Source organism: Mesoplodon densirostris, chromosome 12 (genome assembly GCF_025265405.1).
Source record: "Mesoplodon densirostris isolate mMesDen1 chromosome 12, mMesDen1 primary haplotype, whole genome shotgun sequence".
NCBI lineage: Eukaryota > Metazoa > Chordata > Mammalia > Artiodactyla > Ziphiidae > Mesoplodon > Mesoplodon densirostris.
This window is the reverse complement of record NC_082672.1, coordinates 36,737,171-36,753,033: the sequence shown is the minus strand read 5'-3', so window position 1 is coordinate 36,753,033 and position 15,863 is coordinate 36,737,171. Positions and strand designations below refer to the sequence as shown.

The 15,863-nt window shown below is 36.3% G+C and overlaps 1 protein-coding gene across 2 annotated transcripts in view; it reads left to right on the top strand.

Annotated features, from left to right (window-relative positions):
* The window catches only part of TRMT11 (tRNA methyltransferase 11 homolog), a 63,757-nt gene extending 48,980 nt beyond the window's left edge, over positions 1-14,777 (top strand). For both annotated transcript variants that reach the window (XM_060114675.1, XM_060114676.1), the window contains one exon: positions 14,331-14,777. In XM_060114675.1, coding sequence (XP_059970658.1) covers positions 14,331-14,462 — 132 coding nt within the window. In that variant the 3' untranslated portion in view covers positions 14,463-14,777. The remainder of the gene's footprint in view (positions 1-14,330) is intronic.
* The last annotated feature ends 1,086 nt before the right edge of the window (positions 14,778-15,863 follow it).

The window sequence follows — 15,863 nt, the reverse complement described above, 5'->3', positions numbered from 1 at the left end:
TCTTCCCAGACCAGGGCGTGAACCCGTGTCCCCTGCATCGGCAGGCGGACTCTCAACCACTGTGCCACCAGGGAAGCCCTATTCTTCCTTTTTTTAATGTGGTGTATCACGTTTGATTGACTTGTATTGAACTCTTCTGGCATCCCTGGAATAAATTCCACTTGATCATGGTGCGATTCTTTTAATGTATCATTGAGTTTGGTTTGCTAATATTTTGCTGAGGAGCTGTATATCTATATTCATCAAGGATATTAGTCTGTAATTTCTTTTCTTGTGGTATCCTTGTCTGGTTTTGGGTAATGCTGGCCTTGTAGAATGAGTTTGGAAGTGTTCCCTCTTTCTGTATATTTTGGAAGAGTTTGAAAAAGATGGTATTAATTCTTCTTTGAATGTTTTGTAGAATCCACAAATGAAGACATCTGGTCCTCTGCTTTTGTTTGTTGGGAAGTTTTTGATTACTGATTGAATTTCTATTAGCAATTGGTCTATTCAGATTTTCTGTTTCTTCATGACCCAATCTTAGAAGGTTGTGTGTTTCTAGGAATTTCTTCTAGGTTGTATAATTTGTTGGCATATAAGTGTTGATAGTGGTCTCTTATGATCCTTTGTATTTCTGTGGTATCCGTTTAAAGTTTCTTCTTTCAGTTCTGATTTTACTTATTTGAGTCTTTTTTTTTTTTTCAGGTGAGTCTAGCTAAAGGCTTGTCAGCTCTATTTATCTTTTCAAAGAACCAGCTCTTAGTTTCATTCATCTTTTCTATTATGTTTTTAGTCTCTATTTCACTTATTTCTTCTCTGATCTTTATTTCCTTCCTTCTACTGTGAGCTTTGTTTGTTCTTCTTTTTCTAGTTTGTTGAGGTATAAAGTTAGGTTGTTTATTTAATGTTTATTTTAATGCATTAAAAATACAAATATTACCTATAAATTTTGCAGTTTTAAGTCTTGATATTAGAAAGTACAGTGAATGACATCAGCAGTCTTAATTTTGTGGCCTCCATAAAAAGTACTTGCACCATATGATGATTATGAGGGCTTGAAGCACTGTTCCAAAGAATTGGAAGGAGAAAAATCTAGAGAAAAAGCTTTAATAATTAATGGAGCCCCATAATAAATCAGTCATTTCTGTTTTAGTGACAAAATTAAGACCCATTGTGGACAATTTCACATTTGCTTTTCCCTGAGTTTAATTTGTTTAGGAAAGTCTAGTATATTTTTTTTGGTAGATTTATAATATTTCCCTAAGCAAATTTGATACACAGAAGAAGAAATAGAGAATGATCTAAGAATGCTTCTGAGAATGCTTTTTCGTACCTAAAAATGATAAATAAGGTCACTCACCTTAGATATTTTTAAACCTATAAAGGCAGTGTTAATTTTTGTTTGGTTGCTTTTTATCATTTTACTTTTGTCCTTGCAAATTAATTTATAAAACAAGGAAAGCCTTTTGCTCAAGTAATTTTTTGAAATGGGCTTCACTTTATAAGATCAAATTTAATCAGTGAGTTTTAACTTGTATGGAGTTTATTATAACTGAAATTACTTTGTCATGTTAAATTAGTCGTGTTTGGCTTTTAATTAATTACTTCATTTCTACCTTCTGTTTGTATGGAGAGGAGTGTATATAATTGCAGCAAGATCCCAGTCCTTTATAATGAAAGTGATGACATAAAATTGTCAAACAGTTCTCATGCACATCTAACAAATTATTCTCGACCTTGTTCAGTGTTGTTGATTTTGGCAGTGGAAGACTATTAATTTTAGATTTTTACACTTTTGTATACTGTGTCTCTTCATTTTTGATTTGTTACTTGTTAGGTTTAACTTCAGTATAACTTTTGACCCACTTGATGTGTTGTTATAAAGTGTTCTTCCTCCCCCCCCTTTTAAAATGTAAACATAAGTTATACATGTAAAAAAATCTAAAGAATATAGATATTTCATAAAACTTTGTATCTTTACATTATTGGCTATAGTTTTCAGACTTACTGAACATTAGTAGTAAAGGAGAAAATTCTTGCTAACCATGTTAAAATTATGAAGATGCCTGATTAAGAAAAGCTAGTTTTCTGTCATTATTCCCTGTTGATGTAGTCTGAAAGCTAATTGAATGTTTTAATGCTTTATTTTTTACAGCGGTTTCACATCCATTTGACCTTATTATTTTGCCTCTGTTAGAGATGAGGAAGTGGCCAAGGCCTAGCCCAGTCCACTTAAATAGGAAGTGGCCAATTTGAGACCAGAACTCCTCCTTGTCCCTGAAATTCTCTATCCTTTTTTCTAGATCATTTTGCCTCTTCACCAAAACACAATTCTACCTTTAGAATATGCCAAGATTAAAAGGCAAATGTTCTTGAGTAGCATGTTACAAGTTTCTTTTAAAGCCAGTTTTTTCTCATCACTCATGGGGCCATGGCAGAATGTGATTTGTTTTTACTAGAACTTATTTTTCCTGTTGATACAACATGTAGTCAATGCTGCTATATATAGTTGTGGTCACAGTGGTTACTCCTATAAAACATTTTTCTCATATAAAATTCATAGGAGAAAAATGCTGATCTCTAGAATTGTCCAGAACAGTTCAGAAATCAAGTGTAGTAGTTTGTCTTCAGTGAAGTACCCAAAATAATACTCTCTCAGTGCTTTATACCAATATACTTGGATAGACAAATGAGTGCCCAAAGCAGCCATTTTCAAGACTTCCTTGAAATTTTTTTTTTAAACATTCATGCAACTTTTATACACTATAGTACTTGGTTAAATATAAGAAAATTATCTTAAATTGTCATTGCACTAAATGGGCCATCATGTGCCCTATTTGTTTTGTGGCTTATTTACTTGACATCCTGCCTTACACTGCTGGTGGTTTGAGAAGTACTGAAGTATAGATAAATTTAATTTTAGATACCATATGGGCATTAATTTAGACTAAAGTTATAATATTGTATAAATCAGTTGTTATTTTTTTTATAGCTAGCCAGTATAGTTCACACGATTTAAAGTAGAGAATATTGGGAGGTCATAGTAGCAGGTGATGAAAGTTAATGTAATTTTTTATTTTGGACCAAATGAAAGAGTCCAGTAACATGAAGCCTATGAATGCTTCATTAATCAGAATGGAAGGTGGCCAAAACTGAAAGACTTGACTAAAGGACTGAAAGATTTTAAAGCTATGGAGGGAGAAAAGAACCATTAACATTATAACAACAACAACAGTGTTTTAAATGAGGAAGAGAGAGAAGAGAAACTGAGGTCACTTGTTTGAGAAAATGACTTATGAATGGCTTGAAGTGGAAGAAATTAGTCTTTGTATAAGTAGTTTCCATATTAGAATGATAGTAGTGTTGCTAATCATAAACTGTGGTGTTTTGCTGACATAATGCTTGTGCCTGTTTCCATTATGCATTATCCTTTCCCAGGATCGATGTTGTCAATTTTTTTTCCTTTGGCAGCCATTTGAATTAAAGGTGGTCTCTTGCTGTTGACCTTTCTTTCTGAAATACTTTGTTTTTTGCCTGTCTCTTGCCAGGATGGTTGGGTATTTTCCTTTTGATTAGAGCTATGAAAGATTAGAGATTAGGTATGAAGTATTTCAATCTTATAACATACCTGGTGGGAAATAGATGCTACTTCATTTATCAGTGAGGAAAATAAGACAGGGTGACACTAAGTCAGAACATGATAGTTGGATATGAACTGAGTCTAGGTCATAGTACAATACAGTATTCATTACCATCAAAATGTGTGTCTGTGTGTGTGTCTCTGTGTGTGTGTGAGAGAGAGAGAGAGGGCAGGGAGAGAGATGGAGAAAGAGAGACTCTTAAATTATTTTGCATTAGAAATCAGAAGGAAGCTATTTGCATTATTTATAAATTATATTTCAACTTGAGATATTTAAAAAAGGCTTATAAAAACAGAAAGAAGCCTGATGCTGCATATCATATTGTATTAATTCAGTTTTAAGGATCATGCCATCTACTTAGTTCTGAATGAATCACTTTTGCTGTAAATGGTACTTTTCCTTGAATTTAAATTTTAGAGAGTCATCACTTGACTTTTTCTTTTATACTTCTGCAACTAAATGACTTTGCCAAACTGGATTTTTTGTTAAATTAATGCTATCATAATAGTTTTAAATTACTATTTCTGGTAAACCAAGAAAAAGCAAAAGTCTATCCCCTACTAGCTCCAAGAAGGAATCATTTAAGATACCTGGATCCTTCTACTTATGATGCTATTTGGATATGACTCTTTTATTTGCAGGAAAAAGCAGTTCTCTGAAGGCAGAGAGAGCATCCATCTTAATGTTTCAGCTCTAATGCTCATATTTTCAAACCATGGCAGTAAAACAGTCTTTAACTGCTGTTACAGAATCTTAGGCAGAGGTCAGTTGCAAAATATAAAGTATGATCTAGGAGTCCAAGGCATGAATGGTTTAGGGAAATGGGAAGTTTATGTTCATAGCATAATCCTCTGGAGCTTTTTTTATAATTCTCAAATGACACGTTTTCTATTTTTTGTATTTTTATTTATTTATCAAATGGTTATTTAATTTAGAACTATATTTCTAGTGTTTTTCAAATTCAAACACAAACTAGTGTCTTCTTCTCACTCCATGACCCACCAAGAACCCAACCCTGAGATTTTAATGTGTATTTTTTTGCCCCAAACCTAAAGGGTACAGATTAATGAATAATTATAAAGTAAACATCTCTGTAACCACCACCAAGGTCAGAATTACGGAGTATTGGAGCACCCCCTTTTGTGGCTATTTTTGATCATAAACACCTCCTGCAGGTATAACCACTAATCTGACTTTTATGGTAATCACTTCCTTACTTCCCTTTGTAATATTATCACTGTCGAATTCATCCCTAAGCAAAATAATTTTGTTTGTTTTTGATGTTTACATATATAAATGCATGTGTATTTTAATTAATTTTTCTTTTAATGGATTGTTGATGATTTTAAGAAGTCACCTAGGAGATGAATTGTCTCCAAATTAAATCAAGAGTATGTATGTTCATGTCTATGCGTGTTTTGGTCTGTTACTCATCCTCTGCTGCTTAGGGTAAGTAAGGTTCTTCTTAACTTTAATTGACTTTTAGATATAGTAACTAATAAGTTGTCATTACATTTTTATCCCCTGTGTTGGCCTGTATTTTAATGTTTGAGGTTAAGTTTTGAATTTTATGGAGTTATAGGTTTTAGTGGCGAGTATGTAGAAAGTATTCATAGTTCTGTATCATCATGATAACACAAATATCCATGATGGGTTTTTTTAGTTAGAAAGAAATTATATGTTGAGTGCCAGATGTCAAAATTCAATTATTAGATGTCACTCATTTTCAGAATTCTAGATATAAAGATTTTTATATATATTAAAATATTTTAACAAATTTTAGGTAACTTAATATCTTACAGAGTAATTAAACTTTTTACAAGTACAGGTTATATGTAAATACCTAGTTTAGGGATGAAGATTTCCAACCCTTACCTTGCTCCCATTAAGAGTAGTGCTAGAGGGTTTTTTTCCTTAATAGTATTGGCTGCCAGACTTTTGACCTGCTTGTCCTTGGTTTGGAAATGGCCTAGTGCTGTTTATAGTTGTATAACTTTAGCACAAGTGGTTTCTATAGCTACTGTCCAGTACCAGATGTAGAACACTGGGAAGCTTTGATAAGGGGAGCAGGATTTTTAAACAAAAGCCGGACATGGATAATTACCCTGAAGCTGAACTGAGGTCCATTACGTTCAGCACTGTCATTTACATTTCATTTCCACTCTCTGCTGATTATAAGAAGGAAAATCTGCTCACTGTTTTCCTCTTCCATCTCTTTGCCTTCTTCCTCTCACCTTATTAAAGAATGTGTATTATACCTTTAATCTGTTTCATGAATCCTCGACAGAATTAGGTGAGCATCACCAGTTTGATGGCTTTTACTTACGATGACAGCCTCATTGGTTTCCACTTATCCACATATCATGGTTTCGTAAGCCATTTGTATTCAAGTGTTTGCAGTGAAACTGCTGTTTTGTATAAACTGCTGCCACTTTGAGAATATAAATGACTTAAGGTTAATACTGGTGAGGTAGAAGAAATCATTATCTCATTATCAGGAGCTGTCAGTAAGTGAAAGGACAACTTAAACCTGACCTATTATTAAAATAGAAGCCATTTGGTTTTCTTCCAGATGGTTTTCAACTTCATCCCCAAAGTGACACCTTTCTAGGGGAAAGCTCTTGTTTTTAAACAGTAATTTTTATAAATTGATGATTATTCTTAGGTATATTGTTGGGGGATTCTTTGAAATTAACTCTTTGGGCAGTAAAGGGATACCGTGAGAGAGAATTTTGGCTTCAGTTAGAATGTGGGTTGGGAGTGATGAGACAGACTGTAGAGTTAAGCAAGGGGATCCAGTTTGTAGTAGAGGGGGGCTGGGGGCAAGGAAGTTGAGAAAATTCATACCTGATAACTCCTTTTTTTCTCTCTTTAAAGAAGGATTAAGTTTTGTTGAGAGTGAATGGAAGAGGTAGTATGAGAAATGAGAAAACTGTCTTTTACTGATTTTTACATTCATGTATTTTTCATATTTTTGTATGTTTTCTTTTTCTGATTTGATTGCATGTCCCCTGAGGGGAAAGCCATGGCTGTCATCACTCAGCATGTGTTTATGGGACCATTTGTGTCATGTGTTGAGGCAGAACAGACTGATAAAACATAGTCCTTATCCTTAGAGAACTTGCATGTGGGAGAAACGATGACCCAACCCATTCCAGCATAACGTGTTTGGTTCTGTAGTGATCAGTGCACATTGCTCTGTGAACACCAGGGAGCGCCTACCTGAGGAGATGGTGCTTGAGTCAAGAGGCGAACATTTTCAGCAAAGGTACAGAGACATGAGAGGGGTTATGGTGCATTCAGGGAACCCTAGACATTTAAGCATGTCTGAAATACTAAATATGTGGGGAGGAGTGGCTTGCGAAGTGGAAAACCAAAGGCCTGCCTAGTGTTGAGTTTGGTCTTTACATACCAAAGAGTTTCAAGTTTATCCTATAAGTGATGGCAAGCCCTGAGGAATGTGAGTTAGGAGAGTGGCAGAAGTTCTTGCTTTAGGAAGGTCACCCAGGCTTTAACATGCAGGCAAGTTTTTATTATGGAAAGATGCCTGTGATACCAGCCTGGAGGCTTCTGGCATGGTCATGTGAAGATGATGAGGCTGTCAACTAAGAAAGGTAGAAACTGGAGATTGTGGGCGAGACAGTGGAATTGAGAGCTTCAGGGGAGGTAGGTGTGGCAGGACCTAATGACTAATTGAATAATTGGGGTAAGGGAGACAGGAGTTAAGGATAACTTTTAGAAATCTGGCTTGGGGTAGCTGAGTAGGTGCATGTATTTTTGTCCTTCCTCCCTGCTTCCCAAAGGACATGGTGCAGTGCCGCTTTCCTGGACTACTGCAGTAGTCTTCCAGCTGGTTTCCCTGCCTCTGGAATTTCTCCTACCATTACGTTTCCTGTACGGTAGCCAGAATATCTTTCAGAATGTAAACAGATAATGAAACTCCCCTGCTTAAAAGTCATCAATAACTTTCTGTGAAATTTAGACTAAAATTCAAAATCCTTCACATAACCTTCAAGGCCGGCCTGACCTTAGACTTCTGGCCTGTCTCTCCAATTTCATTTTCTGCCACCTTCCCTTTAGTTTTGCAAGCCTTAGCCACACTAGCCTGCTTTCAGTTCCCAGAATGTACTTACCTCTTTCAAGTCTGAGTCTTTTCACATTGTGTTTCCTCCCTCATTGTGTTCCCTAGAACACAGTGTGTTCCCTAGAATGCTTTCTTCTCATCTCTTTCTATGAGTAAATTTGATTCATCCTTTAGGTCTCAGATAAATGTCACTTCCTTAGGGAAGCCTTTCTTATCCATTCTCTTCTCCCCCATCTAAGTAGGTGTCTCCTTATATTCTTATAGTAACCTTTTTCTTCCCAGTGTTTAATCATGGTTTGTAAATACATGTTTGGGTATACATTGTTTAATGTCTGTTCCTGCTAGTATATAACTGTGAATTCATGGAGCTTGACTGTTTTGCTCACCACTCAGTAAATATTTATAGAATGAATAGTAATTGTTCAGTGATTGTTTGGGGCCCCTCTAGAATAAAAACAATCAAATTCAACAGCATTTAAATCATCCATTTGAAAGAAGAGTAGGAATAGATAGTTAAGGCTAGCTAAAAGTTTTCTGTTTCAAAATACACTGAATTTTATCATTACCCTGATATCACTCCTCAAAAGTCAGTGGTACAGAAACATTTTAATCCCATCATACCTAGGCCTCATTTCTCATGAGAAGCAAACCAAAAAAGCAGCTGAATCGCCATACTGTGGAAAATCATAACACCTTCCTTCTGTTTAAGGAGGAGATGATAACAAAGAATGGCAGATGTCTGGGAGAAGGCAGTAACTAGAAGGATAGTTTTACCTAAATGGAGTTGTCAACTTTAGTGTCTTTAAAGTCTGAGCAGTTTTATGATGTTCAGGACGCTCTTACATGTATGTATTCTCCCAGTGTAATCCAGAATGTCATTAGTTGCATTCAGAGTGTCAGCTTCAGATGTAACTACAAAACATACAGTTTTTTTTCTTTTCTTGAGAAGTTGTTCCCCTTTAGATTAACATTTATTAAATTACAAGTGGCTGAAGTACTTTCCTTTTAATGTCTCCTGTGTTCTTTTTGATGCTCTACTTTTGATGTAGAGTTATTTGTAAAAATAAAGATTAACTTGAATAAGGTCTAGTTTATGTACTTTTCCTTTATTTTTCTTGAGAATAATTTGCAAATGGACATAAATGACAGTGATACACTTTACAATCACTAAGGTAAATATGTATTTGTATATTTCCACACTATTCTTCTAAAAATGAAATGGTGTGAATAAATGCCAGTGCCCTCTGAAGGAAAATGGCCATCATGTTGCTGCTCTGTAACTCTGGATGTTTACAGCAATCAGGACTTAGAGACAGTGAGGGAAATAGAGTGCTTCTGACTGTCGGATGCCTGATGGTCAGCTCTGCTTTAAACTATCTTTATCCACAGCAGGAAATACTATAAAGAAGGATTTATCTGCTTCAGCCAGAAGAGGGCACTGTACACATAAAAGTACACTACCAATTGTAAAGCTTCCTTTGATTTTTTTTGGCAAGTGTGTTAAAATTCCTCGAGTGGTTTATGTTTAGAATTAGCAGTACTGATAGGACAGGAAATTGGCTGGGTGGGACAGTGGTTAAAGGGGTTCTGTGTAAAAATTTAGATCTGAAATATGTGCTACCAAATATGTTGCTGTTCCGTGAAGAATGTTCTCTAAATGTCAAACTCCATTTTGAACGACCCACTAATCTACCATGTGGGAAGTTAACTCTTTAACCATTGTTTTGATGTAATTTCTACTTTAAAAAAAAAAAAAGTGTGATGGAAAAAGCATGAGTTTTGAAGTCTGATCTAGTCTACAATTCTGGAAATACTGCTTACTAGATGTGTGACTTGTGGCAGATTATTTAAACTCTTTTAGTCTCTTTCCATATCTGCAAAATTTAGATAATAATCTGCTGTGAAAAGATGCAGAAAATTAAATAATTCACTTATGTAAAACACATAGTTGCAAATACGTATCAGTTGCTTTCTTGAATCAGAACTTGTATGTTTCTTGTCATATTTACAATTGCTGTTTGTCTTACAAAGTTAAGTGATAGGTCTGAAAGCTGTGTATTTCCATTATGTAGCCATCTGTAGCTAGCACAGATTTTCCTACAGAAATTCTTGATGTCTGGTTATAAAAATGATAAAAAGTAGATAGTGTAATCAGCAATCTTAATATTTTATTCATATTTCCTTAAGTACTGCCATGTGCCAAAATTTAACCAGTAGTTATGAAATTTGGGAAAGGTGGTCTGTAATCTTTCATCGCCATAGTTTTCTTTCTTGGCATTTCCTAATTCTTTGTGTATTTTTATTTTCCATGAAGTATTTCTTGCTTACTAAAGATTGGCAGAACTCAGGTTTTATGATACATAGATGATGTCATGACTGATAGTGATAGACAGATTAGGAAGTGTTAGAGAAACCAGAAATCAAACATTGGGGCAAGATTGAGTTAGTGAGGGAGATCAAGGGTTGTGCTGCTTGAGGATACTCTTCTCCTTTTAAGTAAACCCTTGGCCTTTGAGATACTGAGTTGAAAAAAAAAAATCTGCAGATATTCTTGGTTGAGATGGGCAGGGAATGTGAATAGAGAAGAGTTATCAAAAGGTGATGAAAAATATGTAGAGTTCAATATCATCATCTCAAGTGTGAGCCCTGGTGAACTAAACTAAAGATAGGATGAAAGAGAGAGGGAAAAGAGAGAAAAAAATAGCGAGCTTGCCATTTTATTCAGCATCAAGGTAACATACGTTCTGAATGCTGCAAATGGTATTTTTCATAAGGACCAGAGTATATGTTAAATGTGTATTGTTCATAGGTAATGATCTTTACGTATATGATATGTATGTGATAATATGTGGACCATAAATGTACTGAATGTTTTATGTGGAACATTTTATGAACCATATCTTTTCCACTTAGATGAAAATGGCAGCCAAAGTCTCTGGAGTGTCTGGCTTATCCCGAAGCAGGACTTAACGCTGCTAGTAATAGAACGGCTCTTGCCAGGTCCCTGGCTGCACAAGGGATTTGGAGTTTTTGGGTTCTCCAGGAGTTTTTGTTATGAATGTCTTATTTCACAATTAGGGGGCAATCAATCTTATAGAAGGAGGCGTGCCAGTATAGGACCCAAACACATACCTCACATTGATTCTTCTCTACTCCCTGGGAGATAAATAGGATTTCCCCCAGCCCCCAGAGGCTGCATTTCGAAGGTTAATAGTCTTTCCCCACTTTTCCCGTAGCATGTATTTCTCTGTCACTGGGTCTCTGTAGCACTGTTAGGGGCTTATTTTGCTTTTACTACTATATGTTCTGAGCGAATCTTGAAGTCTAAACTAGTAAGATAAAGAATGCCATAGGTAGTATATGTTTTCTTGATAAACATTAATTGGCATAGGTTTTAATCATTACTTTTGGGTTTTCCAGGTTTCTGCTGTTCATTCTCAGTCTCTGCCTCTGGTCTTTATAGTCTCTTCTTCATCCTCAGTTTGTCCTATATATATCCTTTAAGTCAAAGACAAGCTATTTGGTTAAGCTCCTCCCACTTTGGTCTATGAGGATACCTACTTTCCATTGTGCTTCGGCTTTTCTCTCCTGCTTCCCCCAGTGAGCTGCATAATTGGCAGTGTTGGTGGGTTAGGCACATAAGTAACTGAGCCTGAGTCAGTCCCCGGCACATCGTGATCTTCAGCTGTCTTACCATGCCTCTACCTTTTAAGCTAGCACTCTGGGATCACACATTTCTGTCCTGTCATACCACTGCAGCCCCAGGACATTCACTGAAGTAGCCTGCAGTGCATTTTGAGATGGAGAGGTGCTCTTGCATGGCTTAGAGGAGTCACAGGGAGAAGAGAGGACAGAAGGCAAAGCTGGGAACAATCTCACTGCCTGACAGTGTTCTGATCCCTCTTGTACAGAAGAGGAAACTGAGAAGACATTCAGCAAACTGATGTGCAATTGAATCTCACTCCCAAATGTTAAGGGAAAAGCCTCAGAATTGGGGAAAGTTTGAACCCTTTTGGATTTTAGCCAGAATGCTGGAATATTAGATTTGCGTTTTAATAAGTTGCATTTGATCCCATTATGGAGAATAGAGAGAGAGCCACAAAGGCAAGGCAACTGGCAGTTTAGGAAAAAAGCAAGGAGAGATGAGGAAGGCTTAAACTATAGTACTGGAGTTATGGATGAAGAGGAGGAGTGGATTTGAGAAATTTAGGATGCAGAATCTAAGATTTTAGGACTGACTGAATGTGAGAAGAAAAGGGAGAGTGATTTGACCCAGGTGTCTGATTTTGATGACTGGGTGGAGAATGATTCAGAGAGCTGTGAGAAGTAATGTAGCAGGAGAGATGTCACATCTGGACATAGCTTTACATATAACCAGGTAAAGGTATTTCTGCCAGGATTAAGCTAATGTAGTTCAGAAAGTAGGCAAGTTTTCTAGTGATCTTATTTGATATAAGGACAGAATGTAGAACGCCTGGAAGAGCAGATGATGGCAAGTCCCTTCCTTTCCTATGACTCTTCAGTCAGACTTCTGATAAAAGTTGGCATGCACAAGGCAAGGCTAAATGCTGGACCATCGTCCTGTATTGCTGCTCTCCCAGGTCCGGTCTGGAGATGTGGACGTTGAGTCCTCCTGTCCAGTCGACAGTACTGCTAGGGTTATGGTATCCCTCAGGCATCCTGTGGCTCCTTATATCGCCTTCTAGTATGAAAATTTTGTGTCATTGAAATAATCCTCTTAGTTACTAGAACAAAGTTAATAGCATTTCTGATCCAGGTCTCTTCCTTTCTGGGAAGCCTTTGTTCATCACATGTTTATTCCCAGAGATACTCCTGCTTCTTGAGTTGAGGAAAAAGTTAGCTCTTTTGGGGAAAAAAACCTCATTATGTTATAGTTAAAGGGTGTAGTCCCTGGGTCTGGTAGACCTGTGTTCAAATCCTAGCTCTGTCACTTACCAGCTGTATTGGCTCGGGCCTGTACTCTTAAATAACTCCTCATCTGTAGATGGTAATAATAGTGTACTTATCTCTTAGAGCTGATGAGTTTATATTAGATGGTGCATGTAAAGCATTTAGGATGGTTTTTGGCCCATAATAAATACCCCATAAATACTACCTTTCATTTGGTATTCTTTAACTTTTTATCTTTTGGGGATTATATAGCCTGAAGTTAGTAACCATTGGCATGCTTTCACGTGCTTGCAAGAATTTGGAACTGTAGTATACTTAGTGCCATAAAATTTAAATAGCCACTTTTTTTCTTTTTAAATGAATCAGGAAATCTGGGCATGTTTAATAATTTTTTTGTATAATTAAAAAAAAACATTCTGGGGCAAAATAGTTTCTGAATAAACAACTCAGCCAACATAATTTTATTTTGCTAAACCTGGGCTTTTATTAATATTAGATATGAGGGAGAGAATGAAAGTATTCATCTCATACAGGAATGAGGAAAAGTACAAAAATATTTTGAGGATTGTTATATTCCAGATATATTTGTAGATATCATTTTAATACTGAAACCAGGATAAATAATTAGGCTTCATATTTTCTAATTATGTCTCCCGCCAATTCTCAGAATCACATTAATCCCTGTACATTTGAATATGAATTTACAGAAGTGCATGGGAAATGAGATTTTCTTTCTTTCTTTCTTTCTTTTTTTTTTTTTTTGCGGTACGCGGGCCTCTCACTGTTGTGGCCTCTCCCGTTGCGGAGCACAGGCTCCGGACATGCAGGCTCAGTGGCCATGGCTCATGGGCTCAGCCGCTCCGCGGCATGTGGGATCTTCCCGGACCGGGGCACGAACCCGTGTCCCCTGCATCGGCAGGCGGACTCTCAACCACTGCGCCACCAGGGAAGCCCGAGATTTTATTTCTAATTAGATTTTTTTTTTCACAGTTTGAGGTGGCTAGTGAAATTGGCTGAGAAGCTGATGTTTCAATGTTGTCTGTCAGTCTTCTTATCCTCAATTTTCTAAGCTGAAACATGACATTTTATCCCAGGTTAATATTTCCAGTTTCCAAATGTCAGTCTAAGCACTAGTCCTCACCTGTCTCTGAATTCTAAAAGTGTGAAAATCACTTGTTTATCCTGTATCTTCATCTACTGAGGTTACTTAAAGTTGCCAGGAATAGTTTATTTCATTAACTGAACGTGCATGTACCCCCAAACAGTTTTACTGATCTGTATGACATCATACAAATGTAATAATTTGTTGTACACCATTGGAGTAGAAGCTTCTTTGCTTGATAATTCTTATAGTCAAAGACAGTTTCAGTTTGTGCTGAACTAGGAATCGGAAGATGCAGGTGGTTGTCCCAACTCGAGTTGCCTGGATGATTCTCTTTGCATTCCCTGGGTCTCTTTTCCCAGTAAAAGTTTTTGTCTTCTCTGTGCAGAGGACCGTTGTGTGGATCAGATGAGGTGAAGTAAGTGAAAACACTTTGGAGACCCAAGCATGATACAGATATAAAGTGGTGGTGTATTTCTTGTTCATGTAATAAAGGAAAACAAATGTGTACCAGAGAGTGAGATTTTGCTTAAAGTAAATGACTGCTTTGGTTGCAGGCTAACGAAAGAAATAACTCAAACATCTTTATTTTCTGTATTTTCCAACCAACCAGAACCGGGACCAGTATTCACATCTGCTGAGTGATCACTTTCTGCCGTACCAAGGTCATAATTCCTTCCGTGAGAAATATTTCAGTGGGGTAACAAAAAGAATTGCCAAGGAAGAAAAATCTAGCCAGGAGTGAAAATTAGGATTTTGACAATGGAGAAAGAATAAGGATTTGATAGAAAAGACATCTGGATGTGAACTTTCATGTATGATACAGAAAATGTACTGTTTTAAATAATTTTATATAACAAATGCTATAAAGTCAACTGAACAATTCTTTTAATGTTAACTTTGTTTTATAGACTATTTTGTTGTATGTGTTCTTTTGAACTTTATATTTATGCTTTCAAGTATTATGGAAATTGAAAACAGTTATATTTTTGGTAATTAATTTACAAATGGTGTTGACTTTTTAAACAGATATCTGCTGGATATGTTATAGGCATTAGTATGTTTGAGAATTTATTCATTAGGTAGGCTTGTTTAATTTTGTTTTTGATTGTAATTGTTTTACATTGTCACTAATAAAGCTTACTGAGGATTCCTAAAATCGTGTAGTATACGGAGGGGATGTGATGAAGGAAATGAATTTTTATTTATAAATCCCAGACAAGTAAGTAATCACAATGGTGATGATGAGAAAGGCTAGGACCTGACAACCTAAAAAGATTCCAAACTCCTTGAGGCCTGTCCACATCTGAAGCTCGTCTGTACCTTGGATTTGCTTCTGCATTCCTAAACCTTGACTGTCGGTCAAGTTAACTACCCACAATTTTTGGTTTAGAAAGTAACTGATAGTTAAAAGCAGTAACAACAGCACAAATCCTTGATGGTTCCCTAATGGTATTAAGTCTAATCAGAACTCTTTGAAATCGAAGCTGTATTTTCTTGAAGGAGAAACTTTGCTGAGTCCACATTGTGTCCATCATGAAAATATCTTGTTTGAAAACCACTCTACCCGTTAATTCAGGATGCTAATAGCTTTCCTGCTCACGGTGGTCAAAGTACCTCAGCAGGACGGCAGTAAACGAATCCTCTCTCTTTAACCAGAGCCTATTTTTATTTATGCTATTATTATTATTTTAGTGTTACTGTTGGCTTTTATGGACTCACAATTTGAATGTGCATAGCTTAGGACCTCCAGAAGACCAGTGCTGCCCAAGCAGAGAGAGAGCAGGCCATCCGCTTAGTTCTCCCTCCTTTTCTTGTCCTGCAGCTCTGAATTTCAGCAGCAGATCTCAAACATTTCAGTGATTGTTTTGTTTGGGTCTCTGGATGTGATTTGTGGTACACTGGGGAAAATCTAAAAGTATTCAAGGATGATTTATTTTCAGTATTTCTGTTGTAAACTGACTTATTTAAAATTTTTTGAGGTTATATGGGCGGTGAGTTTGAAACTTTGTAGCTGACTAAATTTGGAATGAGATTTTATTTAGCCTTGCCCCATTTTTTGGTTGTCACAAAAATTAGTCCAAATTAGTTCCAAATTAGATCTGGAAAAGTTGCAACATTAATTTTAGTCACTTTGTTCTTAAAA